We start from the raw sequence: 26,991 nt of genomic DNA, 5'->3' as shown, positions 1-26,991 counted from the left end.
GCAGAAGGAGGAACAACAAAACGGATTTTAGGCTGTGGGACCGCAAAGCGACAGGGACAAGCCCTGTCCTGGGGCAGAGCAGCCCCTCCCACCTGGGCGTGGTGGCTGAGGGTGAGGGTGGAGATCTCCTCGGCGTGGCCCAGCCAGTGGCTCTGCGAGCCCGAGTGCAGGTCTTCAACCACGATGACGCAGCCACAGGAGTAGGCGAAGAAGCCTGGCAGAGGAGGGGGAGGAGAGGGGATGTTTTCATGGAAAGGCTGCACATCCAGCCCCCACCACAGCCCACGTGGAAAATGCTATGATTCATTAATACGTAAAAGCTGAGCCTTTGATGCAGCTCAGCAGCAGCAGGTTGGGAGCGGGGTGAAATCTCACTTTCCCTAACCTGAGTGAAGCAGAGCTGCTGGCCACCATTCCAGCTAGAGAAAGGAGGCAGGATGGGCTTTGGGAGCTCCCCTCCTGCTCTGTCCACTCAACAGCTGGAGTCTGAGTCTGTCCCACCAACTAAAGCTTGCCAACAGCAAGGAGCTACTGGATTTTACCAGCACAAAGAACCTCTGTGTTCAAGCAAAGATCCCCATCTAACAGTCAGATCATAACCTCACTCAGTACACACCCCTAGAACCACAGAACAGAATCACACACGGGTTGGGTTGGAAGGGAGCTTAAACTCATCTCCTTCCACCTCCTGCCACGGGCAGGGACTATTGGAAAAAAAGGCTCCCAATATTACCAGTTAGATTGTGCCTGGGCCAGTCTGACCCTCGCTGCTGGAATGTTCAGCCTGATTGACAGGACTCACTCAGCATGGGGGTAAGGGGGAAGGGAGAGAGGTATAGGCACACTTGGGGAAATGACCTGGAAGGCCAAAATAGGACATTACAACACACCACAACAAGGGACACCTTCCACCATCCCAGGCTGCTCCAAGTCCTGTCCAACCTGGCACTGGGCACTTCAGGGATCCTGAGGCAGCCACAGCTGCTCTGGCAACACATCCCAGCCCTGCAGAGCATTCCCAGTGTACCTGTATCTGGGTTCCACACCATATTCCCTCTGCCATTCCCATTGTAGCCGATCACTGCTTTCAGCTTCAGCACCTCACTGCCCGCTGGAGGAGACACGAAACTCTGCAAGAAAAACAGACACTGGCTTAAAATAATCTCTGGAAGAATGGTCTGGTCAGATGCATCAACACCCACACAGGAAAAAGTGAGTGTCCTCAAACACATCCCACACAGATCCATGCCAACACTCACACAATTCCATAACGGAAGAGACAAATAACATTCTATAACAAAAGAGGCACTGCCCCAGCACAGCCAGGCACAGATGCTTTTAGATAGGGCACAAAACAGGCTGGCAGCAAATGCCCAGCCAAGGAGCAGCTGCTAATCCTGCTGGGAAAGAGTTCCATGGGTTTGGCTGACTTGGGATGCAGATATTTCAACAGGAAGAGAACTGGGAGAAAAATGCTGCCAGGTGGAGGGACAGAGGAGAGGAGTGGGGATGAAATCTGGATGTAGCTGTTCTCCCAGCACTAGCAGCAGAGCTTAGGGAAGGGCTGAGTTAAGTTTCTGTTTTATCCCTGCTGTGTTTGTTAACAGAGCAGGAGCTGTGCTGTGTCTCTCCTCACTACGCTCCATGGATTTGCCTTCCCCAGCCTGCTCTGCCAATGCAGCTGCTCACAAATATGGGAGCACAATGAATCACTCCATTGCTCACTCGTCTTTCACTCTCAATAGCACATGCCATTTCCACTCCTTTTGAATAAAAATGTATGCAGATTTGGGCAACACAAAAAGAGTTGAGCACAACTCACTTTTTACTAGTCTGGGAAGAGTTACATGTAGAAGAGAACAGGGAATTAACATTAGGATTTCTGTGCTGAACATCAGCCTAGAGGCACAGTTCCCAAATCGCTTTCCAACAAAAGAGAACAAAATGGAAACAATTTGGAAAATCCACCTACCCCAGCCCCAAAATGCCTGTTCTCCACCAGGTAACCAGCAAAACTCTCACCTGGGGGAGCCCTGATGCCTTGAAGCGAGGGGTGAAATGCCGGTAGGAATCTGGGCGGATGCAACATTTGGGAGCTCTGGTTCCCTTCCTGGGCTCTGCCACACAAAGGAGAAAATGGTACCTATGGGATGCTGCTCCTGGGAAGGGTTTGGGAGCAGCAGCCAGGCTGTGGCTTGCTTATATTCAGGTGCCATGCATGTGCGAACACACACGAGGCAAAAAGCAAACTGCAGTGTCACGTGTGTGACACATACATAATGCATACACATTTACATATGTGTGACACATATACATATGCCAAGTGGGAAGGGACCCGCAAGGATCCAACCCCTGGCCCTGCACAGACACCCCAACAATCCCACCCTGCACCTCAGAGCATCATCCCAGTGTTCCTGGAGCTCTGGCAGCCATGCCCATTCCCTGGGGAGCCTGTTCAATCAATGCCCTCTGGGGAAAGAACCTATTCCTGATATCCAGCCTGACCATCCCTGACTCAGCTCCAGCCATTCCCTGGAGTTCTCAGTTCCTTTCCCACTTGAAGCAATGTATCTGAACAACTTAGACTACAGTGTGCACCAGTCATTTCACTTGTAACTGTTCTTACCATAATTTTCTCAAAGTTCTCTAAAATTCAAAGTTACTAAGATATAAACTGTATCAAAATAAGAAAGAAGTAACTAAAAAACTGAATTCCAAGAACTGTAAACCACCTAAACTATAACCAATCACATATTCTTAAAAGTACATACAAAACACATAGACAAAAATACCAATAAAAAATATGTAATCAGTAGAATTAGAATATATAAATAAGTACTAAATGTAAACAATAAACAGCTTCTACTTAATCATATTAATTAGTTATCCAAGAATCCTAAATTTCCCACACCACACTGCAAGCAGCCTAAGGACAGCCACAGCTTGTGCTGTGGGATCCCTGTGAAACCATGAGCCCCACAGCTCCAGCACTGGGGGCAGTTTTATCCTGAGGCTTTCCAACAAGTCCTGCAGGGGCTGAGCACTGGCAGCTGCCTGCTCCTGGCAGGCTGCCACACACCACTGCAGCTCCCAGGCTGTGCAGCTATTAATAGAGCCATTGGGAGCTTTAATTGCAGCTGGATTTAATGGGACGTGCCACTCAGAGATGATACTGGCTCCAGGCTGAAGGCAGGCTTCTGGTGTGCCCAGAAGCAGCAGCAGGGAAAGAGCCAGAAAAACGAGCAGATTTAGGGATCAATGTGAGTCCCCCTCAATACTGAGGGCCCTTGGAAGGTCATGACCAAGGGAAAACTCCTTAGGAACACATTGCAGCCTTTCACCTCACAGCTCAGGGCACGTGGCTGGGTCTCTCTGCTCCATAATAATAATAATCATGTTCTTTCTTTGGTTTTGGGGGATAGACCAAGCTGCCATGCAGGCCTGCAGCTCTGTACAAACCTGCAATACCCCTGGATTTACCGTTTGCTGCTTTTTCAGGAGACCTCGAGCTCTCCTGCCTCACTCTGGGCCTCACAACAGGCTCCTCATTCCCATCTGATTCCACCACAATGACTGAGGCATCTCTGTGCTCATTTGCCACCTTCCTGCTGCTGCCTGGCAGTTCTGCTTCCTCCTCCCTGTCCGACTCAGAGGAAATACCTGGGGAGAGAAATCAGGGGGAAGATGGAGCCACCCATGTCCTTGGGAAGATGGAGCCACCCATGTCCTTCAGGACCACTTCACGTGCGCCTGACCCCTGCTCTGTGGAACAGCTCAGCTGTTAGAGTGGAGGGAAAAGCAGACAATTCCTACAGGAATGACCAACAAGGTGTTTAGCACAGTCAGAGAGGCTGTGCCAGCACCTCAGTGTGTGGAGGAGAGCAGAGGATAAAGGGGTGCTGAACCCCAGTAAAGCCGAGCTGAGGGGAAGGAATTGCAGACTGGTCTGCCAGAAGGGGTCACAGGTAGGGATGGCTCCAAGGATGCTGCTGAACTAGGCAAGTTTTTCCTAAAACAAGGTTAATTTTCCCCTTTCCTGCAAGGAGTTCCTCTTACTTTGAAACCCTGCTGGGTGGACAGAGCTGATATCCAAACATGGTGGGGAGGATAGCAGTGGAAGAGGCACTGTCTGCCGAGGGGTCTCAGAGCCATCCTTGGGCTTCTCAGAGCTTCTGTCTGGGAAAGAAAAGGGCTTGGTGTCACTTCCTTCAGCCCATGCTCCTCTCATCCTTCTGGATGGTGACACCTCAGCTTCCATAGAAACCACTTCTCTGTGTTTTAAGAAAGAGAGGGACAGAGAGAGAGGGGCAATAAGGGAGAAAGAAGGCAGAGGAGATGAAGGCAGAGAAAGACAGAAGGCAAAAGCTGAAAATCTACCAGAAAGCCCAGAGTGGCTCTGCTCAGAACATCCCCACCTAGGCAGACTGAGAGGTGCTGCCAATTAATTTGAGATTGTCCCTCAAGGCTAATTAGCTGGTTTGCCCCCCACTACATGACCCCCTCAGGGAAGGAACATCCCCCCAGATCCCTCTGGGAAAGCTGCCAGCACAACTCATGGGAAGAGGCAAACTCACCTGAGCCCAGCACCAGAGTGGACACAGGGGAACGAGCCCTGGGAAGGGGAGGAGACTGGAGTCACACAGGGAAGGGGCAGGGACAGGGGCCACACACAGGCACTGCCAGCACCATTACCTGCCTGGGGATGACTTGACTGGAGGTGGAGCCAGGAAATCCCAGAGGAAGATGGCATCCCCAATGCTGATGACGTGCTCTTGGTCTGGGGTGAAGGCGACCTGGTGCACGGGCTCTGAGTGCCCGATGAACACCTGGGAGAGAGCAGGCCTTGAATCCCCATCACCACCTGTCCTGTCAGGATGGGGTTCTCCACTCCCTGTCCTGCCCAGCCAGGGTCTACAGGCCTCAGCAGAAGGTCCAGAAGAGGATCTATCACACGTACAGTTCTCACACCTGTGCGCTGATCAACCCGGGGCCGATCTCCAACACACTCACTCAGGGAAGGAAGCAAAAGCTGAAGAGTCCAAAGTCTTATCCTATCTTTGAAGCTTTGGGTGAACCATTTTCCTCTCCATTTTCTCTCTCTGTCCCTAACACAGAGCTATACCTACCTCTGTCCATTGCAGAGGCTCTCACTGGGGTGCTCTGGCAGCCCCAGTCTGTGCCCACTGCTGGGCACAGTGTGGGATCAGGGCTGCATTTCTCTGCTGGGCAAACTGGGACTGGGGACACTGGGCCAGGTCATAGAGAGCCCATTTGCTGCTCTCTTCCCTGGAGACTCACAATGCAGCACCACCCCCTTCCCCCCGGGTGGGCAGTACCTGGAAGTTGATGGTGAAGCGCATCCTGTAGTCCCACACCTTGATGACCTTGTCACCAGCAGTCAGCAGGTACTGGCCATCCTTGCTCAGTGCCAATGAGGAACAGCTCAGCTTGTGCACAGGGGACACCTGAGGACAAGAAATGGCACCAGCAGCCTTAGCTGAGCTGGTTCATATCCTTATTTACACTTCAGCAAGAGAACAGCAGTGTGACAGTGTGGAAAACAAGGACAAGCTCAGGCTCACCCTGAGCACGAGCACACTGGGACAGCTGCAGGCTTCTCACTTGTGCTTCTTTGAAGCCTGTGAGCTCCAGGAAGAGTTTTTCTCTCATTTAACCTCCCAGAAAGACAAGTAGTGCCCAGCCCCCACAGGAGACCTGGGGGATGAATGTCAGTGTCCTACCTCTCGCACCAGCCGCCCGGTTTTTGCATCAAGCACAAGGATTTTATTGGAAGAAGTGGACACCAGGAGCTCTCCCTGAGGCACAGGACCAAAGCAGACCTTCACTGCAGAGTCCAGGATGGTGCTGTGCAGATCCAGGATGCTGATGTCCACCCTCAGCAGCTGTGGAACAAAGAGCCACTGAACAACACTGCAAGAGCCCCAGGATTGCTCCTAATACTAAGCTATGGAGCCCCCTGGACCCTTCCCTTCCACTTAACAAGGGGCTGCAGGTCCAGACAATGCCCAGGATAGCAGGTCAAGAGAGAGGTGAGAGCTGACAGCCTCCACAGCACACCCCAAATTATCTTTCTAACAGAGAAGGAAGGCAGAGGAGAAGAAACCTTGAATGTGTTATTTCTGTCTCACAGAAGGGAAAGCAGGGAGCTCACTGTCAGCCCTGATCCACCTCCCTGGCTGCAGCCTGGGGGTTCCCAGGGGACAGCCCTGTCCCCAGAGTGAGGGGACTCTGCTGGGTACCTCATCGAGTGAGCAGGCCTCCATCACTGTCACCACATACTTGGAGGGCCCCACGAAGGCCAGCAGGCGACTGTCCCCACTGAGCACCAGGGTGTCCACGCCACTGCCACCATCCCGGGCCACCACATTGCCTGGGGGACACAGCAAGGCACTGAGCAGCAAGCAAAGCCCACTCTGATGGTGCTGCTCAGCAGCAGCTTGAGAAAAAAGCAACCTGTGCTTCTAGGAGATGCTGCAAATTTTATTTACACGCCCAGAATGTGCAGTGAACCACCTCAAAAACAAGGTTGAGATGCACAGCTTGTTGCCTGAGTGAACATGCAGTGTTTTCAAGGAGAGTAGAGCAAAATCAAAGGAATAAAATTGATTTCAGGGCTTATTTTTTAGTGTTACAAGGGGATGTGATGAGGAGCTCTGTGAGATCTCAGCTGCAGCCTGGGTGTCTGAACCCAGAGCAGAATGAGGTCAGTGCTCACCACCACCACACTGATGTTAGTCCAGAGGGCAGAGAGACCCAGAGGTCTGAAAATCACAGAAATTACAGCAATTCTCTGTATTTATTCCATGACCATAATTCCACTGCTCTGTCCCTGGAACGTGACCAGGCAGCAAACACATTTTCAGAGCAGAGGCACCACGTGAAGGTCCAGCTGCAGCACTGACACCAAACCTGGGTGATTTTAGATTAATTCCCTGATTCCTCCAATCCCTGTTCCTTCTCCTGCACACCTCCTGGGGCAGGTTCCTCCTCTTTGTGCAGTATTACACTGTATAAAAATCAGAGTTCCCCTTCCCTGCTCAAGCTTGTGCTGTCACAACTCATTTCCAAAGTGTACATTAAATGTGACACTAATTTTTCCAAACTGCCTTGCCCCTGCCCTGCCTCCAGCTCTCCACCAGCTCCATTCACCAGCACAGAGCAGCTCTGCTGCAGGCAGGATTAGGGCAACAATCCACTTCAAACAAATTAAATTGCACATGTACAGAATGGAAAGAGTCAGGGCTTGGGCATGAATAAATCTCTGTGACCCCAGCACATTAATGAAATCATCAGAGCAGCAGGATGAGAGGGTTTGAACCAGGACAGGTAGGGAAGGGCTGGCAGTCCCTGGGGTTTGCTCACACAGAAGGTACAAACAGAAATCACAGAATTATTGAGGTTGGGAAAGCCCCCTAAGATCATCAAGTCCACTAAAACATGCCCCCAGGTGCCACATCCACATCTTTTATATCCTTCCAGGGATGGTGACTCCACCACTCCCTGGGCAGCTGTGCCAGTGCCTGACCACCCTTCCAATGAAGGAATTTTCCCATGATCAAATCTAAACCTCCTCTGGTACAATCTGAGACCATTTCCCTTTGTCCTGTCCCTGTTCCCTGGGAGCAGAGCCCGACCCCCCCGGCTGTCCCCTCCTGTCAGGAGCTGTGCAGAGCCACAAGGGCCCCCCTGAGCCTCCTTTTCCCCAGGCTGAGCCCCTTCCCAGCTCCCTCAGCCCCTCCTGGTGCTCCAGACCCTTCCCAGACATGCTCCAGCCCCTCAGTGTCTGCCTTGTGAAGGGCCCAGAAGTGCCCCCAGGACTGGAGGTACCTCAGCAAAGCCCAGAGCAGGGGTAAATGCCAAAGCTCAGAAAGTTCATTGGGAAATATCACTCCAAGCAGGCTGAGCTTGGGCTGGCTCTGGCGTCAGCATGTCTGTGCTAATACAGAAAAAGAAGAAAGGCAACCCCAACCCCAGGGTCTTACCCAGGACTCTCAGAACCTGGATTTTCTGTGCCAGAAGTCTGTACAGAGCCAGTGTTCCCTGCAGGCAGGAGCTGAACATCAAATTGCCATCAGGAGAGAAGGTCAGCCCTGTGACTGCAGTGCGGTGCTGCCTGAGAGGGGGCAGAAAACATGGAAAAAGGGAAGAGAAAAAGGAATCACAGACAGAGGGAACAGTGGTGATGTTGAGTGTAACACTGTGAAGAACCCAAGAGGATAAATTAACCAGGAACAGAGCAGGACCCTGCTGTGCTCACCCCTGCAGCATCCCAGGACAAACAACACTCTTGACTGTCACAAAACCAAGCAGTGAGTGCAGGCTCCAGCCTGGATGGAACCTGCTCCCTTTTCCCTTGGAGCATCCTCCAAACCCCACACTGAGGCTCACAAGGGCTCCCTGCCCAGCTCTTTCCTACTGCTGTCCACTGGGAAATCACAAAGAAAGCCCTCATAGCTTTCACAGCTTGGGCTTTCACCACCCAGAGCCTTGGCACAGCAGATCTGCCCCAAGCCCACCCAGCTGGGACCTGAGGCTTGTGGAGCTCCATGAGTGTCACTGTGGCTGTCTCATCACCAGGACACCCAGTCAGACCCCTGGAGCTCCCACTTCACTCACTTGTGCTCCAGCAGGAGGTCAGAGGCAGCCAGGTTGAAGATCCTCACCACCCCGCTGTCGAAGCCACAGGCCAGCATCTTCCAGAAGGGGTGGAAGGCCACAGTACAGGGAGTCTCCTCTGCAGCTGAGAAGTCATACAGCTGCAGGGAAGAGACACCACAGGCACAAAGCTGGAGAGCACTGGAGCTGCAGCTGGACCCAACAACTGATCAGCCTCACATCTCCACCATGAGCATGTCCCTGCTCCTGCCTGGATGGATCCAAATCCCACTGAAGTCCTGGGTCTTTGGGCACTCAGATAAAGCCCTTGGGTGTTATGGTTTGTGCTAATAAGCAATCTTTAGAAGATGGAGGAAAGGGAAATAGTTGTGTCCAACAATACCTCATATCGGTGATATCTTTGCCTGACGTCCGGGAGGAATGATGAGGAGGACTTTATCTTATTAGAAGGCTAATTAATTACTTTATTATACTATTTTATATTATATTACACTACCTCACATTACATTTAAACTGAATCTGTACAAGTACTTAACTGCTTAGAATTTTGTGACTGTCTGCTGACTGACAGTCTGCACACTCGCCTGGCCCTGATAGGCCAAGGACACAAACCACCATCACTGTGGGTAAACAATTCTATATTGTATTTCACTTTGGCACCACACAGGAGCAGCCAATGAGATAAGAATTGTTTTGATCATGCTTTTCTCTGCTTCTCTCAGGTTCAGCAAATGTGAATTCCACAACCTCTGTACTTCCAAAGGGTCTCTTGCCCACGGTACCCCTCACGCTTCAGGGAGGGCTCCTGAATTGTGGGGCTTTGATAATTGCACCAAACAGAGACCAGGGAGACTCTTAATAACCCTGAGACACCACCTCCTGTAAGAGCCTAAATGAGAGATGTGGGACTCCAGGCAGCTCTCTAAAATGCAGTTTATTCCATCCAAGAGGTTACAGCAGCCCAGGGTGGTGGGTGACAGTGCTGTGCCCACAGCTGTCAGCTGCAGGCAGGCCTGGAGACCCTTTGGTTTTGGTTACACTGCATTATAGACTTTTCTTTGCTGAGCATCTTAATACAGCAGAACCAATCTATACCTTAACTTTTATCTATAGCCTATCATAACTACTATAATTACCATATTCATGTTACTATTCTCCAGTCACTAAAAGTCAGTACATTACAGTTTGAGCTAGAAGTTGTTTTTCAGTTTTCTCGCAGTGGAAAATTCTGAGACCTTTTTTCTACTTGCAGCTTTGCTGCCTTGTTTGCCTGTGCTCTCTTTCTGCTTGGTAAAAACATCTTCTTGTTTGAGGTGGGTTTATCCTTTGCTCTAAGTCATAAAAACCCTTTCTAACTAACACACCCTTTGCCTCCTTGGTTATCCAGTGAGACTGGCTCAGCAATTCTTTTCTTCTATATCAAAACTTGCTTCCATCTCTATTCCATCAGACCCTACATTGAAAAATCTTTCTGCTAAGCATACACATATCTGTGAGACTTTCTTGTCAAACTTCCATCCTTCCTAACAACCTGCCTCTTGTGTCACCCACCTGCTGCCTGGAGGCGAGGTCCCACACTCGGATGGTGCTGTCCTGGGCCACTGTTGCCATGTGCCCCCCCTTGCCCTGCAGGGAGAAGCCCAGCACGGAGCCCCCGTGGGAGCGCATCAGCATGCTGTAGTCCCGGGCCTGCACGTCCAGGTAGCCCAGGCTCCCAGCAGCTGTTGTGGACAGCACTTTGTGGCCATCTGGGCTGATGCAGACACAGCTCACTGAAGCCTCATGCTCTGGGGAAAGACACAGGAGTCAATAAATCCTCTGGGAAAGGAGCAGCTGGAACATAGCTACAGACTGTGGCAGTGTTCGCAGGGGTTCCAGGATGAGGGAAGAGACGAGGATGTGACTCCATGTTTCAGAAGGCTTGATTAATTATTTTATGATATATATTATATTAAAACTATACTAAAAGAATAGAAGAAAGGATTTCATCAGAAGGCTAGCAAACAAAGGAAGAAAAATGAAATGATAACAAAATCCTGTGACTGACTGAGACAGTCTGGACAGCTGGACTATGATTGGCCATTAATTAGAAACAACCACATGAGACCAATCACAGATGCATTCCACAGCAGCAGATAATCAATGTTTACTTTTTGTTTCTGAGGCCTCTCAGCTTCTCAGGAGAAAAAATCCTAAGGAAAGGATTTTTCATAAAACATGCCTGTGACACAGACCCACATTAAGGAAAGCAATGCCCATGACTCAAAGACTGAATGCTTGCAGGTGTGAGTTGTGACAGATTAGAGATTAGTCTCTGCCCTTCCTAGCATCCCTGGGCTCTGCTGTAATGGTGATTGTTTCAAAAACAATCAAGGACTGCTTGACTTCTCCCCTAATTTTTCATGGACAGATGAGCTGTGGCTAGAAGGGGACAGAAATCAAGATGGCAAGTCTGCTCTCTCCCAGGAGATCCTGCCTTTCTGCTATGAGTTACAAGAATAAACATGAATAATTGCCACTGAAGACTTCCAAGGCAGTGAGCCCTGGAGGCAGCACACGTCACACAGCCCTGACTCACGAGGATTGCTGTGGGAGCTGTGGCAGTGGAGCGCTGGATCTGCAGCAGGACATGTGCAGCTCAGAAGCTCCACTCCCACCTCTACTCACCTGCCTCCAGGACAGCAGCTGAGAAGTCCAGCAGCCACAGCCTCACGTAGCCATCCTCTGATCCCGTGGCACAGAAGCTCGAGGACATGCTGATACTGTTGATAGCAATCCCAGGGCCTGGAAACCCAAAAAGCAACAGCTCCTTATACAGGTGAAACAAGAAAACTCAACCTGACAGGGGGCCAATGCAAAAGCTGAGGCTGGTAGCCCACCCACACCCAGCTGAGCCTGAGGAGGATGCAGGAACCCCACAGTGACTGGCAGAACAGGCTGAAGGATCTCAGCCAGCCCTTCTCAGGGCTCCAAACTCCTCTTTACCAGAGTGAAACTCTTGCCAGGCACAGAGGATTCCTACCTCTGCTATATTTTTGCCTCAAACAGGATCCTATAGCAAAGGATATCCCAGATTAACTGCCTGAGGTACAAGCCCTTTCACTGCCCTGTCCCAAAGTCTCTCTGCAGAAGGGAGATACAAATCCACAGACTGGGAGTTTTTGATTCATAGAATCATTAAGGTTGGAAAACATCATTGAGCCCAACCATTATCCCCCCACCAGCCCATGTCCCCAGGTGCCACACTCAGGTGCCACCAGAGGCTTTTTGAACATTTCCAGGGATAGAATGGGCAGCTTGCTCCAAAGCCTTACCACACTTTCAGTCAAGAAATTTTCCCCAATATCCAACCTAAATTCAGGTCTAAAGGCCACAAGTCAGAGCCAGCACTGAGACCAGGAGGCACCAAGGACTTTGTTTCATCTCCTCCTGGGCCCTTTCCTGCCCATGAAGTGAGAACTGCAGTTGCACTCCTCTCAAAGGCCATGTTATAGATTGATTAGCTCAATTTGCCAAAGCAAACTATGCACTAAGTTTTAAGATATCAGAGCAATCACACTTGAAAGTGAATTCTTCCTGCTGCTCAAGTTAATGGAAGAGCTGAAAGTTGGTCTACTTAATGTAGAGCAACAAAGATTCCCCGAACGCTCTGCGGCAGCTGAATAATGAAAAAATCCCCAAATTCATCTTTTTCGTTAATCTTAGTTCTTCTTCCATCTCTCCATTAAGCCTCCCATCAGCAAATGAAGACCTTGTCTCATGTTTCTAAAAGTAGTGTTTCTCTGAAAGTGCAATCAGCATTTAAAATGCTAAAATCTTCCTTAAAACGATACTTTGCTGTACTAAGGAAGGTTATTTGCAGTCCTTAAGAGACAAATAGCAATGATCTAAACAGCCTCAAAATAATCCTTCAGCAGTAGGTAAAAGAGCTGGCTGGTTTGAGCAGATTTCTGACCCCTGTGGTGGTGGAGGTGGTCACTGGTTGTTGGTCCCCCTCTCTCTGCCTGTTCCTGCTCCCACCTGAGCTGTTCCTTACCTGCTCCTGCTCCCACCTGAGCTGCTCCTGTTCCCACCTGAGTGTTCCTTACCTGCTCCTGCTCCTACCTGAGTTGCTCCTGTTCCCTGCCTGCTCCTGCTCCCAACCTAAGCTGCTTCTGTTCCCACCTGAGTGTTCCTTGCCTGCTCCTGCTCCCACCTGAGCTGTTCCCTGTGTGCTCCTGTTCCCACCTGAGCTGTTCCTGCTCCCACCTGAGCTGTTCTCTGCTTGTTCCTGCTCCCACCTGAGCTGTTCTCTGCCTGCTCCTGCTCCCACCTGAGCTGTTCCTTGTGTGCTTCTGTTCCCACCTGAGCTGTTCTCTGCTTGTTCCTGCTCCCACCTGAGCTGTTCCCTGCCTGTTGCTGTTCCCACCTGAGCTGTTCCTGCTCCCTGCCTGCTCCTGCTCCCACCTGAGCTGTTCTCTGCCTGCTCCTGCTCCCACCTGAGCTGTTCTCTGCTTGTTCCTGCTCCCACCTGAGCTGTTCTCTGCGTGCTCCTGCTCCCACCTGAGCTGTTCTCTGTGTGCTCCTGCTCCCACCTGAGCTGTTCTCTGCCTGTTCCTGCTCCCACCTGAGCTGCTCCTGTTCCCTGCCTGCTCCTGTTCCCACCTGAGCTGCTCCCTGCCTGTTCCTGCCCGTCCTCCTGGGGCTGTGCAGGCAGCAGGCGCCGTGCACTCCGCACACAGACGTTCTTGTAGTCCACCTCCAGCACGTGGCCACTCCTGCTGCACACAAAGCTGTGGAAAAAAACCAGGAGAGATTTGCTTTTAATAAAAAACCACTTTGGTTTACTTTGTTTGTGTAAAGCAATCCTGGCTCACAAGAAATATAAGAGGTCAACAAGGTGTCCAAGTGTTCCACACATCTTCAAAGAAGTCAGAGCTTCCTATTTAGTTTCCTGACCCTTTGGAATGGAAATTAGCAAAAGAGCTAAAAGCTTGCCATAAACTCCAGAAAGGAGGCTCCCTCTGCCACAGGCTGGCTGAGCTGACAGCTCTGCTTTGTGGGACAACATGGGGTGGCAACAAAGGTCTGGCTTTGATGATTAAAATAAAACAACAAAGCCTGTGTCTGTATGCAAGAGGATGTGTGCCAGGCTCCTCCCGCTGACCCAGGAATCCAACAGAGAGCTTCAGGTGGGGAGAGAGTCACTAAATGTGGCACAACAGCGGCATGGCAAGAGGAAAGAGGCTGTTCTGTGAGCAGCCAAAGCCCTTCTGGGAGGTGACACGTGCTGAGTGGGGAGAGCCTGTCCCAGCTCCAGAGGGCAGCTGCATTTTGAGGGAGAAGCCCAGCACAGTGCCGTAGTGGAGGGGGAAGGAGAATGCTAACAGGGAGAGCTGCAGAGCTCCCTCCTCTGGGCTGCCAGGGACAGGTGACAGTGACAGGCTGTAAGAGACGTCTAAAGTCTCCCTCATGGTCTGAAGTTTCCCTCATTTGCCTCACGACCATCACAAAGACAGAGACCAAGACCCTATGGACCCTGACTGGAGTTCTGGCCTGGTTGGGGTGGATGCACACAGCCCCTTACAGGGCACACAGAGTCCCTCACAGGGCACAGACACAGGGCACACACACAGGGTACACATACACACACACAGAGCCCCTCACAGGGCACACACACACACAGCCCCTCACAGGGCACACACACACACACACACAGCCCCTCACAGGGCTCACACACACAGGCCCTCACAGGGCACACACACACACACAGCCCCTCACAGGGCTCACACACACAGGCCCTCACAGGGCACACACACACACACAGCCCCTCACAGGGCTCACACAGAGCCCCTCACAGGGCACACACACAGCCCCTCACAGGGCACACACACACACACACGCGGCCTCTCACAGGGCTCACACAGAGCCCCTCACAGGGCACACACACACACAGCCCCTTACAGGGCACACACACACACACAGCCCCTCACAGGGCACACACACACACACACACAGCCCCTCACAGGGCTCACACACACAGGCCCTCACAGGGCACACACACACACACAGCCCCTCACAGGGCACACACACAGCCCCTCACAGGGCACACACACACACACACACACGGCCTCTCACAGGGCTCACACACAGCCCCTCACAGGGCTCACACACACAGCCCCTCACAGGGCACACACAGAGCCCCTCACAGGGCACACACAGAACCCCTCACAGGGCACACACACACACACAGAGCCCCTCACAGGGCACACACAGAGCCCCTCACAGGGCACACACACACAGCCCCTCACAGGGCTCACACACAGCCCCTCACAGGGCACACACACACAGCCCCTCACAGGGCTCACACACAGCCCCTCACAGGGCACACACACACAGCCCCTCACAGGGCACACACACACAGCCCCTCACAGGGCTCACACACAGTCCCTCACAGGGCACACACACACAGCCCCTCACAGGGCACACACCCACACACACACAGCCCCTTACAGTGCACGGTCCTCTGGCTCCTGCTGGGGCCCCTCCTCGAAGGCCAGGTCGGTGAACTCCAGGGCGTGGTACTCGCCCAGGGGGACTGGACACGAGCGCAGGGCCCCGCTCCGCAATCGCCACAACCTGATGTTGTCCCGGCCACACGACACCATCCTGTGCAGGGAGACACGGCCTGAGCACCAGGGCAGGGCTCCACGGGCCCCTGAGGGCAGGGCAGTGTCCCAAGGGCTGCTGACAGCAAGGACTGAGAGCAGGAATGGCAACCAATAGCTGCAGCACCACAATTTTCCCCCAGCCATGCCAGAGATATCAAATAAAAGGGGTTTGGGGTGAAGGGACCTTAAAGCTCATCTCATTCCAACCCTGCCATGGGGACACCTTCCATTGTCCCAGGCTGTCCCAAGCCCTGTCCAGCCTGGCCTTGGGCACTGCCAGGAATCCAGAGGCAGCCACAGCTGCTCTGGGCACCCTGTGCCAGGGCTCACTCCACCCTCAGAGGGAACAATTCCTGCCCAATATCTAAGAATCAATACTTTCAATTTCTTTTCCTGGCACACTACCTGGTATCATCAAAGAAAGCAATCTTCATGGCCTGGATGTCCACATCTGTGTGTGCTTTGGCCAGCACAGTCACGCCTCCACCACGGGTCACCTGAGCAGTGTTCCACACCACCACCATCTGAAACAAAAAAATGTGATGGGAGAGCTGCTCAAAACCTTGGCAGCACAAGAGCTTTTCATCCCACAGCTGCTCCAGAGCTGGGCACAAAGTATTGATAACAGAGCTGGAGCAGGGAAATAAAACCTATTGCACAGAGGGTTTAGGACAGTCCAACAGCTTTGCAAAGTTTCATGGCAATATCCTTTTCTGCAATCCATAATTACAGGTTCTAAATCCCAGGGCTGCCTGGCAACAGGACTCAGACTTGGAGAGAAAATCCACAGAGCAGTGGGAACTCTGCCTGCTGGGATATAGGAGCAGTCCCAGGGCTGGGGGAGCAGGGGGCAGCACGTGCCCACTGCTCAGGACAGCTCTGTGTGCCCTCAGTGCCCATCACCAGGGGCAAGAGTCAAACCCTCTGCCCGGAGCAAACAGAAATGCAGGAGGATGATCTGCATTCCAGCACAGTGTTAAACCAAACCCAGCATCACCCCAGAGGCTGGCATGGGCTGAGGCATCACCCTGGGGGAGATACTCCCCCAGCACCCCCATTCTCCCACCCAGCTTTCCCCCACTGATCCCACCTCCCCTGCTCCCACACGGATCACAGAACACTGCCACGTGCAGGGAAAAACACAGAGCACTGTGTGGATTCTCCTTCACTTAGTGATGGCACAGCTAATTGCTGATGGTCGTCACTAAAGGATAAAAAACAGTTCCACTGACAAAACAAAACCCCCAGTCCCATGGAACAAGTTTATTTTTGACTGCTCCACGTGGGATCTGCGTCATCCCCAGCTACAAAGCTGGGTGGCAGCTCCAGTGCCTGGCATCCCTTCCCACAGTCATGCCTGGAGCTGGAAGATTTCACCTCACATCTTGCCCTAAATGCTAGTAAAATAAAGATATAATCCCATCACCCTGCCTGGCTCCTAGCTGGGACCATTCCAGGGATAGAACAGCCCCAAAGCACAACCCCAGCACGTCTCTCCAGCTGCTTCCAGAAGGATTTGTTCACTTGCAGCTGAGGAACATCCACAAGCATCAGGCAGAGGGAAAGTATTCTCTAGGCAGCTAATGAGACAGGGATATGCCCCAAGAACATTTCTAGGAAAGCTGAGAGCAGAGTTTTGCCTGGAAAATAACTACAGAATCTGGGAGAACAGCTCTCCCAGGGAAACCTCCCAGCCCGTGTCAGCTCTCACCGTTTTGCTGTGCACGTCCTTCCCCACACCACACAGAACAGCTCCACTGTGGGAAAAGCTGCAGGAAGAGAGACCTGGTGAAAAACAGCTCCTTGTACCCTGGGTTCATCCTCACAGGGCATGAAAGGGGACAAGCAGTGGGGACGGGGAGACAGCAAGAGCTGAGGGATAAGCTCAGCACAGAGGTGGCAGCACATCCAGGCCAGCCACCAGCAGGTTCAGTGACAAACACAGGCAGCTGTAATTTATTGCTGGGGAAGATGAAACAGGAAAGCCTTATAAATATGATTGCCTGGCGAAAGAATTTGAGAATAAGGAGACTATAAGCGAGATTGAAATGAAAGCAAGCTTTGAGATACCTCAGATACCACTGAACAACTGGAAAACAATGGCATGGCCAGCTGAAGGTGATCCCCTTTTGATGGAACAACACCCTCGGCTTGCAGGCAGGCCCAAGGGTCAGAGCAGACCCTGCCAGCTTGGCAGAAGGGGCCCAAAGAGGAGCTTATAGGGCTTAAAATGTAACACAGTATGGTAATGTAATGATTCTTATAGGCTGTATGGAAATGCTATAGGATTTGTATCTTGTACTAGATTGGTTAGTGAGAATCAGAATATTCACCAGAGAAGAAGATTTTATTGTATTGTAACAGGAACCTCGCTGTCTTAGCTCTTACTCTTACCTCTTGCCTTTTACTCTCTTATCCTCTCTGCCCCTCTCTTCTCTCAGCCTGCTCTGAGCTGTGGCTGCAGCTCCCAGCAGGGCCCTGCCCCCAGGCCCTTTGCAATAAACCCCAAGTTCCTGACCTGGCTGCAGAGATCTCTGTCTCCATCTGTCCCGACCGTGCCACCCCATCAATCCTACAATTCACCCCAGGAACAGCTGCTGTGCTGCCCTGCTGAGCACCCACCTGAGGGACACCAGGCCGTGCAGGTGGGTTTTGAAGAGGCTCAGGCAGGTTCCTGTGGGGAAGTCCCAGAGGCGGCCGAGGCCGCGGGGCCCAGCCTGCGCCGAGGCCAGCACGGAGCCGCTGCCGCTGAAGGCCAGCGCTGCCACCTGCGGGGACACGGCCACAGGGGAGCACAGAGAGCCCAGGGCACAGGACAGGGATGGAGCAGGGGGTCTCACTCACCTTGTCTGTGTGGCCAAGGAAGAACCTCTGCTCGCCAGTCTGGAGGAGCAGGGCCACGATGACGGCATGGCAGGGGTACACCACGGCCATGCTGTCCCGCGTCCACAGGGCCTGCAGCATGGACACACAGGACACTGTGGGAATGTGCCCCCTTGAGGGAGAGACAAAACTATCCTCTGTCTCCTTAAAAAGGAAAAAAACCCAGAAGTTTCTCTCCTCGATTAGGTAAAGACACCTCATAGGACCTGGGGGACTTTACCTCAAATTTAAGGATAGCGAATTGGACAGGAGCCAAAAAGTCCCCCCTGAACAATTTACTAGAAAAAGAAGACAACAAAGGAACTAATTCCTTTTGTGAGGTGTTTTACCAGGGCAAGAACCTCTTGCACCTGGCTCAGCTTTTTGCTGTAAAGTTTTGTTATTTTGCCCTTTCTTAAAACTTTTCTGTTTCCAACACTACCACAGAAGCCATCCTGCTGATTTTATGCCTTCTCAGGTAGCTGAGCTATCCTGGGTAAATAAATCTCCAAAAGCTTATGAGACCCAGCTGGAAGAGACCATATATGAGGACACAGCTCCAGAACTGCCCCACAGCCCAGGCACAGCTCTTCCCCAGCCCTGGCAGTGTCCAAGGCTGGGTTGGACAGGGTGTGGAACAACCTGGGCTCGTGGCAGGTGGCCCTTCCTATGGCAGGGGATGGAATGGGATGGGCTTTAAGGTCCCTTCCCTACTACTGGACAGCAGATCCAAGGAAAATGACATTGCTGGCAGAGCCTTCAACTGACTGAAGCAAACCAACCCTTCCTTTATGTTAACACAGACCACAGGCAAGGCCCAGTGTGCCACAGAAACAATCCAAACCACACGCCTTCCTTTCCAGCCTCCAACAAAGCAGCACCAGTTTTAATGTCTTAAAAAGAAGTGGAATTTAGTGAAGGGTCTGGAGAACAAGTCTGATGAGAGGCAGCTGGGGGGCCTCAGCCTGGACCTTCTGGGTCTCCACAACTCCCTGACAGGAGGGGGCAGCCAGGTGAGGGTCAGGCTCTGCTCCCAGGGAAAAAGGGAGGAAATGGCCTCAAGTGTTGCCAGGGGAGGTTTATATTGGATATCAGGAAAACTTCACAGAAAGGGCTGTCAGGCACTGGCACAGCTGCCCAGGGCAGAGGTGGAGACACCATCCCTGGAGGGATTTAAAAGACATGTGGATGTGGCACTTGAGGACGTGGGTCAGTGGAAGGCTGGGGATTCCTGAGAAAATCAGCTGGAATTGATGTCCTTAGAGGGCTTTTCCATCCTATAATTCTGTCTAATGGGCCCCATAATTTTTAATTCACCATCCTAACAGCAGAGCAGTTGTCACAGACGCTCAGGCTCACCCACTTTGGGATCATTTTCCACATCACTCAGTGCCACACTCAGCTGCATTTCACACCTCCAAAACATCCATATCCTGGCCACACAGTGACAGATCAACTCCCCAGCTCACCCAAGCCACTGACCCATTTGGTGCTGCAGCCTCCAAAGCCAATAATTGTTCTCAGCTTCAGGATGGGATCTGGCACAAGCCCCTGGAAAAGAAAACCAGAGAGCACCATCATGCTCAGAGCCAGGCTGGGGTCCACCCTCCATGGGCACCCCAGCCCCAGTGCTTGGCTCTCTGGAGCACAGAGGCAGCTTTGGGTTTCTCCTGCCAGAGGGGACAACTTGAAAGCATTTAACCTGGCAGAGTCAGAGTTGGCAGCAGGAGGAGCTGGGGTTTCTGAGTTGAGCAGCTCTCCCACCCAGCCCCAGTGATGCACTGTGACAATCCCAGACTGGTTTGGGCAGGAAGGCACCTTTAAGTCCACCCACCTCCACCCCCCTGGCCATGGACAGGGACACCTTCCACCAGCCCAGGTTGCTCCAAGCCCTGTCCAACCTGGCCTTGGACACCTCCAGGGCTGTCCTGCAGGCTGGGGCTCACCTGTGGGATGGCAAAAGGGCCAGAGCCCTCCTGTACACACCTGGGCAAACCTGGGCTTAAGGTCAGCACATTTGAGCACAGGGTCCCTCTGTCAAGGCAGGGAGGATGCTAGTGGAAAGAACTGCTCCTCTGCATCTTTGGGACTCCATGAGTTTAACTGAAACCCATGAACATTGTGTTCCCTCTCTCCCTTCAGTAGAAATAAAGGGAAATACCCCAAAGAAAAAACCCCAAAGGCACCTTGCGACCCTCCAGAACTTCACACACCTCCTGTGAGCCAGGGACAGCTCGGGCTGTCTGTCCCCTCCTCTGATGAGCATAGACATGGATGCCACCAGCACTGAGTGGCAGTGGCTGCCTCGTGTCCCCTGCACTGTGCAGCTTCTCCTCCAGCACGGGGTCTGCAGCAGGCACAGCTCCCCCAGGCCCTGGCACTGCCAGGTGAACCTCAGGGATGCTTTTTGTGACCACAGGACACCGACGTGGCACCTGAGAAAGAGCAAAGCCTCAGACAGAGCTCAGCTCTCCTCCCAGCGCCCTCCACCTGCCCAGGGGCAAGGAGGAAAAATTCTGGAGGGGGAGCAGCCCTGTGGATACCTGGCTGTTAATCCAGATTGTTAACCAGCCCTCTCCTCACAACCCCAGCACTGTCTGTGCACGGTTCATCTCCTTCAGACAGCAAACCAGAGCCTTGTCCAAATGCTCCTGGGGCTCTGGCACGTTTGGACCCCTGCCCTGGGGAGACTGCTCAGTGCCCAACCACCTTCTGGGGGAAGAACCTTTATCTAATATCCATTAAAACCTGCCCTGACACAGCTCCAGCCATTCCCTGGGTCCTGTCCCTGTCACAGGGAGCAGAGATCAGAGCTGCAGCCCCTGACAAGGTGTGACCTCAGTCTCTTTTTCTCCATCTGATCAAACCAAGTGGCTGCTGTACCTCTTAACCCTTCCCCTCTAGACCTTTCACCACCCTCACAGCCATCCTTTGGACACCTCTCTTTTTGGAGAGGTCGTGCTCCTCAGTTCTCCCTCTCCACAGCATGAGGATGGCTTCCCAACATCCCCCACCACACTGGTGAGCCAGCCTGGACCCCAGATCACACATCATCCCAGTGGGGAAGTGTCACAGACAACTTTTATGAAAAATCCTTTCCCTAGGATTTTTCATCCTGAAGAAGCTGAGAGGCCTCAGGAACAAAATGTAAACATTGATTATCTGCTGCTGTGGAGTGCAACAGGATTGTTGATGGATCTGTGATTGGCCCATGTTGGATGTTTGCAATTAATGGCCAATCACAGTCAGCTGGCTCAGACAGAGAGTTGAGCCACAAACCTTTGTTATCATTCTTTGCTATTCTATTCTTAGCCAGCCTTCTGACGAAACCTTTTCTTCTATTCTTTTAGTATAGTTTTAATGTAATATATATCATAAAATAATAAATCAGCCTTCTGAAACATGGAGTCAGATCCTCATCTCTTCCCTCATCTGAAAACCCCTGGGAACACTGTCACAGGGAAGGGGAAACCAAGCTGAGGGCAGCTGCCTGCAGCCCCAGCAATGCCAGCTCCACACCCTGCTCTGCTCCCTCAGGGCACTGCTCACATTCCTTGGTCTCCACACCTCACTGCCTTATCTATAACTTGAAGCCACACGGATCTGCTGCCTCCACAGACACAGGGAAGATGGATGTCTGGAGATCCCAAGGGACTTGGCACATCTCCTGTCTGTGCTGCACTGCACCCCCAGGCAGTCACTGCAGGGCTGTGGTCACCAGACCGTGCCTGCAGCAGCTGCCAATGACAACAAGCAGCTTCTACCTCTTAAATTAAGACAAAAGCTCCATGGGAAGCAGGAAGGAAGGAGCTGCAGCCTCCTCCGTGGTGCACTTACAGCTTTGGGACAGCTCTTCTGCTGGACAGGGGGCAGGTCACAGGCTGCTCTGGAGCGTGTCACCAGCTGGGTCGGTGGGTGGCCAGGCTCCTGCAGGACTTGGTCACCTGGGCAACACAAGGAGAAGATGGAGCTCTTTTGGAAACCCAGGGCACCCAGCTGGGCTGGCACAGCCTTGGCTGCCATCCCCAGCATTCCCACCTGCCACAGGATGTGGGAAACTCTTCTGGATGGAGTTGTGCAGCAGCTCAGGCCCCTCAGATGGGAACCTGAGCAGAAGCAGAGGAAGGCACTGTGTCACTGGGATACTGCATTGGCACCCAGCAGTATCACCGGGCACCTCAGCCTGGCACAGAGGCCTCTTTGCTGTCATAAGATCCCTCCCTTGTTCCTTATGGTCCTCCAAACACAGGGTACCACAGGCAGATGGCACTAAAGGTGTCTTTGTTACCAACACCAAAATGCTGGAGGTGAGGGGACCAAAACCCAGCCCAGGTTCACCTGGTCTGTCATTCCTTAAGTGGCACTGCCCATCCTGCCCCTCCCAGGGGCACGGGGAGCTCTGGGAGCTGCAGAGGGGTGGGAGCAGCCATACCTGATGTAGTCATAGAGGTCGTGCCACTTCTGCCCCTTGGGCACAGGGAAGGCCAACTCCCGGGGCATGGGAGCCACCCCACGGCAGGACAGGTCACCCAGGCGGGCCCTGGCCAAGGTCACACCTGGCAGGACAGGGACACACACACACACACTGAGCTCCCCAAGCCCAGGGAACTGCCTGGAATCCCTGAGGGATACAGGCACACACCCCTTCCCACCAGAGCAACAAAGAGCACAACAAGCCTGAGGTTTGCAACAAACCCACATTTCACAGGTGTATTCCTGCAACTCTGAACCTCCAAAGAAGAACCCAGAGCACAAACCTTTGGGTTTCAGTTATAAACCCCCAGGCTCAAGAATCATGTCATTTCTGTTCACTGATTCAGCAGTTTCATATGATTTCTCTTAAAGCTCATTGCCCATTTTCTTATTTCCTCCACGAATTTTTAAACTTAGGAAAGTGAAACAGAAAAGGTTTCAGGAAAGATGCAGTAAGTTTCAGGAATTTCAAAGCAGCCCCTATAACTTCTTCCTCACTGATGCTTCCCAGCAGGCCAGGCAGTTCAGACAGAATTCCAGCACAAAAAAGGAAAGAGAGAAAACAAAGAATTTGACCAAAGTACCTCTGCCACACTGAGCAGGTGGATAAAAAAAGCAGGTTGGAAGATTTTTGACACACAAAAAAGCACAGGCTCTTCAAACAGATAAAAGCACAAGTCTTGCAGAAGTGAAGTTTGATGATACCTTTCATTTTCACCCCTGAAAAAATTTCTAACCTTAGAAAAATATTTAACTTTGCTCTTTTCATTCACTTTTACAGCTGGAAAATGAGAGGATACTTTCCTCCAGAGGTTGGAAGACTGTATTCCATTTCAGATTTCCTTCCAGTGCCTAAAGGGGGCTCCAAGAGAGGAGGGGAGGGACTTTGGACAAGGGATGGAGGGACAGGACCCAGGGAATGGCTCCCACTGCCAGAGGGCAGGGATGGATGGGATATTGGGAATTGGGAATTGTTCCCTGTGAGGGTGGGCAGGCCCTGGCACAGGGTGCCCAGAGCAGCTGTGGCTGCCCCTGGATCCCTGGCAGTGCCCAAGGTCAGGCTGGATGGGGCTTGGAGGCGTCCCAAACTTAACACTGTACCAAGTATTTTCCCCTTTCTGTTCACATCATAGAGCACCAGTGTTCTGCCAGGGATGCAAACTCAGCTCTGAGCCCCCATGGTCTCCCCCCAGGCTGGGCTGCAGTCTCAGGAGGCAGCAGAGTTCAGCCCAGGCTCTGGGCTCCTCACCTGGCTCGAAGAGCAGGTCGCTGGTGCAGAGGTTCTTCACGAGCAGGTTGCAGCAGAGTTTGACCCCCCTGAGGTGGCTGTAGCTGCGGGCCAGGTACAGGGCCAGGATGGAGGGCAGGTCCAGCACCAGGCACGTCCAGCGCGCGTCACCCGGGGCTGCTCCGGGCACACCTGGGGACAGGAGGGATGGTGGGAAACAGGCTGCAGACAGGGACCTTGTGGACAGGAGACACAGGGGTCACAGGGCTCAGCATGAAGTATTTACCAGGCAAGATTCCCACCAGGCCTGTGCCAAGCGGGAAAACATGTCTTGTAGGCTCGGGGATGGGGAAGGACAGACAGAGATGCCACCACCTCCATGGGCTCATGCCTGGCCTGACACTGCACCCACTGTTTGGGAGAGCAGGGATGGGGGACAGCGCAAGCAGGAGCTACAGCTCTGGCCTGGCTGCAGAGGGGCTCCTGCTCAGGCCCACCACTGTTACCATAAAATCCTGGAATGGTTTGTGTTGGGAGGGACAACCTTTAAACCCATCTCATTCCATCCCCTGCCACGGGCAGGGCCACTTTCCACCAGCCCAGACTGCTCCACCCCTCATCCAACCTGGCCTTGGGCCATCCCAGGGATAAGGTAGCCACAGTTTCTCTTCAAACACATCGAGCCATCTTGAGAGCTCAATTTACTCTCTAACAATTAGTTCTGGTGGTGGTGTGGCAGCCCAGCCCCAGCTCCTCACCCCGCCGGGCCGTGCCCTCGCTGGCTGCCCCGCAGACGAAGGGGAACTGCAGCCAGGTGGCCGAGGATTTGAATTCCTTGAAGAGGTTGGAGAAGGAGATGCGAACCACCTGGTTTTCCTGGGTAGAGACACACACGGAGCTTTAGTCACCCTGGTGGCTTCGGCAGGGAAGTGCTGCAGAGGAGGAGGCATGTGGCCCTGTCTCCTGTCCCCTCCAAGTCCCCTGGCCCTGGCAGAGCTGCCACCAGGATGGAAACCACCTCCAGCCCGGAGTGACCCACCAGCAGCAAAGAACAGCCACATCCTGCAGCCCCCGAGCCCACCAGCGCCATCCCCAGTGCTTCAATCACTGATGGCAGCGTAAGAGGCCACCCCGTGTCACGGACCTCGGTGGTGACATCCAGGTGCACGAGGAAGTGCTTGCGGGGCAGGGGCCTGAAGAGCAGGTAGAGGTAACGCCCTGTGAGCCCCAGGGACTGCGTCCCTGCCCGGGGCAGCTGCAGGTAGCTGCTGGCTGGGTTGGAGCCTCGGATCCGGTAGATTGTTCCCTTCATCCTCGTGTCCTTTGGAAGGCAGGGAAGGACGGGGGTGGGTCAGCACTGCCCACCCCTGGCAGTACCCCCTGCCCCATGGTGGCCCCGTTACCGTGAGGGCGGCCACGTCCCCCTCCTTGGCAGAGCGCTTCCACTCCTCCACACGGAAGTGCTTGAAGATGTTCAGGTAGGGACGCTGCCAGGCTGCCAGCACCGGGATCATCGGGGCATGGAACCCCAAGCCCCACTGCCCCCTGTATGCCCCCAGGTTCCCTGCCCCATTAGCACCCCACTGCCTGCATGTCCTGAGTCTCCCCAGCTTGTTTCAGTCTCATGATGCAGTCCTGGTAACATCTCCATTATCTCTTTACCCCAATTCCCCCCAGCCCTGGTGACACCCCCAAGCCCCAGAGTCCTGCTGAAAACCCCTTTACTCCTCTCCTCCAGCCCCAGGAACGCCCCAGGAACCTCCAAGCCCTGAGCTCCTCCAGCCCCAATGATATCCAGCACCTCCACAGTCCTGACCCTGCCACCCCAGTGCTGTCCCTGTGCCCCCAGCACGGTTACAGACCTGCTTGTGGAATCCTACGCTCCCCATTCTCCCCGGCCCCGGTGACAACCCAGTATCTGCACGTTCCAAGCCTCGCCAGCCCTGGTGGCACCCCGTTACCTCTGTGCCCAGAGTCCCCATGCCCAGTGATGATGCAGCCCCCCCGATCCAGCAACGCCCCTGTGCCCCCCCCAGTACCCCCTGCCCGGTGACAGTGCCCTGAGCCCCCAGCCCCAGTGAGGACCCTGAGCCCGAATCCAACCAACCCAGCCCGAGCGACATCCCTGTTACCGCCACGCTCCAAACCTACAAACCCTTCACCCCTGGCACCCCTGTGCTCCGGATGCCCCCCATCCCCGGTGCCCACCCCCCTCCCGTTACCGCTGTGCTCCGAGCCCCGCCGGAGCTGCTCCATCCGCAGTGACACCGCCATGCTCCGAACCCCCATCCCCAGTGACGCCCCACATCCCCTCATACCCGGCCACACCCCCATTGCCCCGTGTCCCCCATACCCGGTCACACCCCCATTACCCCGTGTCCCCCCGTCCCCGGTGATGCCCCCCCCCATTACCCCGTGTCCCCCCATCCCCGGTCACACCCCCATTATTACCCCGTGTCCCCCCATCCCCGGTCACACCCCATTACCCCGTGTCCCCCCATCCCCGGTCACACCCCCATTATTACCCCGTGTCCCCCCATCCCCGGTCACACCCCATTACCCCGTGTCCCCCCATCCTGGTCACACCCCCATTACCCCGTATGTCCCCATCTCCGGTCACACTCCCATTGCCCCCTACCCCTCCATCCCCGGTCACACCCCCATTACCCCGTGTCCCCCCGTGTGCCCCCATCCCGGTCACACCCCCATTACCCCGTGTCCCCCCATTACCCCGTGTCCCCCCATCCCGGTCACACCCCCCTTACCCTGTGTCCCCCCGTGTGCCCCCATACCCGGTCACACCCCCATTACCCCGTGTCCCTCCATTACCCCGTGTGCCCCCATCCTGGTCACACCCCCATTACCCTGTGTCCCCTCATCCTCGGTCACACCCCCATTACCCCGTGTCCCCTCATCCTCGATCACGCCCCCATTACCCCATATCCCCCCTCCCGTCCCTACTGTCGCCCCCGTGCCCCCCGTGCCCCCCCACCTGCCGCCATGGCGCTCGCCGCCGGATCAACCGTCCCGCGCGGCTGCAGCCAATCAGCGGCGCGATAGCGCCTATCACGTGATTATGTCCCGCCTCCAACCCCGCCCCCGGGCGCTGACCCCGCCCCTTTCCCCTCCCCTCGGTGGCGA

General features: G+C 53.7%; 1 protein-coding gene across 3 annotated transcripts in view; it reads right to left on the bottom strand.

Annotated features, from left to right (window-relative positions):
* WDR90 (WD repeat domain 90) overlaps positions 1-26,907 on the bottom strand; it is a 38,683-nt gene extending 11,776 nt beyond the window's left edge. Inside the window, exons 1-30 of one of the 3 annotated variants that reach the window (XM_058035261.1) lie at positions 26,843-26,907; positions 25,254-25,345; positions 24,995-25,171; positions 24,609-24,726; positions 23,872-24,042; positions 22,582-22,705; positions 22,188-22,255; positions 21,987-22,093; positions 20,363-20,584; positions 19,632-19,700; positions 18,132-18,242; positions 17,910-18,055; positions 16,999-17,056; positions 15,693-15,811; positions 15,130-15,285; positions 13,282-13,409; positions 11,305-11,421; positions 10,189-10,424; positions 8,638-8,777; positions 8,004-8,134; positions 6,261-6,391; positions 5,742-5,903; positions 5,337-5,465; positions 4,693-4,826; positions 4,575-4,612; positions 4,057-4,266; positions 3,481-3,660; positions 2,023-2,117; positions 1,028-1,130; positions 93-214 (exon numbers count right to left, since the gene is read on the bottom strand). In XM_058035261.1, coding sequence (XP_057891244.1) covers positions 93-214; positions 1,028-1,130; positions 2,023-2,117; positions 3,481-3,660; positions 4,057-4,266; positions 4,575-4,612; positions 4,693-4,826; positions 5,337-5,465; positions 5,742-5,903; positions 6,261-6,391; positions 8,004-8,134; positions 8,638-8,777; positions 10,189-10,424; positions 11,305-11,421; positions 13,282-13,409; positions 15,130-15,285; positions 15,693-15,811; positions 16,999-17,056; positions 17,910-18,055; positions 18,132-18,242; positions 19,632-19,700; positions 20,363-20,584; positions 21,987-22,093; positions 22,188-22,255; positions 22,582-22,705; positions 23,872-24,042; positions 24,609-24,726; positions 24,995-25,171; positions 25,254-25,345; positions 26,843-26,852 — 3,804 coding nt within the window. In that variant the 5' untranslated portion in view covers positions 26,853-26,907. Of the gene's footprint in view, positions 1-92; positions 215-1,027; positions 1,131-2,022; positions 2,118-3,480; positions 3,661-4,056; positions 4,267-4,574; positions 4,613-4,692; positions 4,827-5,336; positions 5,466-5,741; positions 5,904-6,260; positions 6,392-8,003; positions 8,135-8,637; positions 8,778-10,188; positions 10,425-11,304; positions 11,422-13,281; positions 13,410-15,129; positions 15,286-15,692; positions 15,812-16,998; positions 17,057-17,909; positions 18,056-18,131; positions 18,243-19,631; positions 19,701-20,362; positions 20,585-21,986; positions 22,094-22,187; positions 22,256-22,581; positions 22,706-23,871; positions 24,043-24,608; positions 24,727-24,994; positions 25,172-25,253; positions 25,346-26,072; positions 26,128-26,842 lie in introns of those variants that run through there. The other 2 variants (XM_058035262.1, XM_058035263.1) reach the window with 2 other exon arrangements.
* Between the last annotated feature and the right edge of the window lie 84 nt (positions 26,908-26,991).

This window comes from Melospiza georgiana, chromosome 16 (genome assembly GCF_028018845.1).
Source record: "Melospiza georgiana isolate bMelGeo1 chromosome 16, bMelGeo1.pri, whole genome shotgun sequence".
Lineage (NCBI taxonomy): Eukaryota > Metazoa > Chordata > Aves > Passeriformes > Passerellidae > Melospiza > Melospiza georgiana.
Note: the sequence above shows the minus strand (reverse complement) of the source record. Positions and strands in the feature narration are given on the sequence as shown.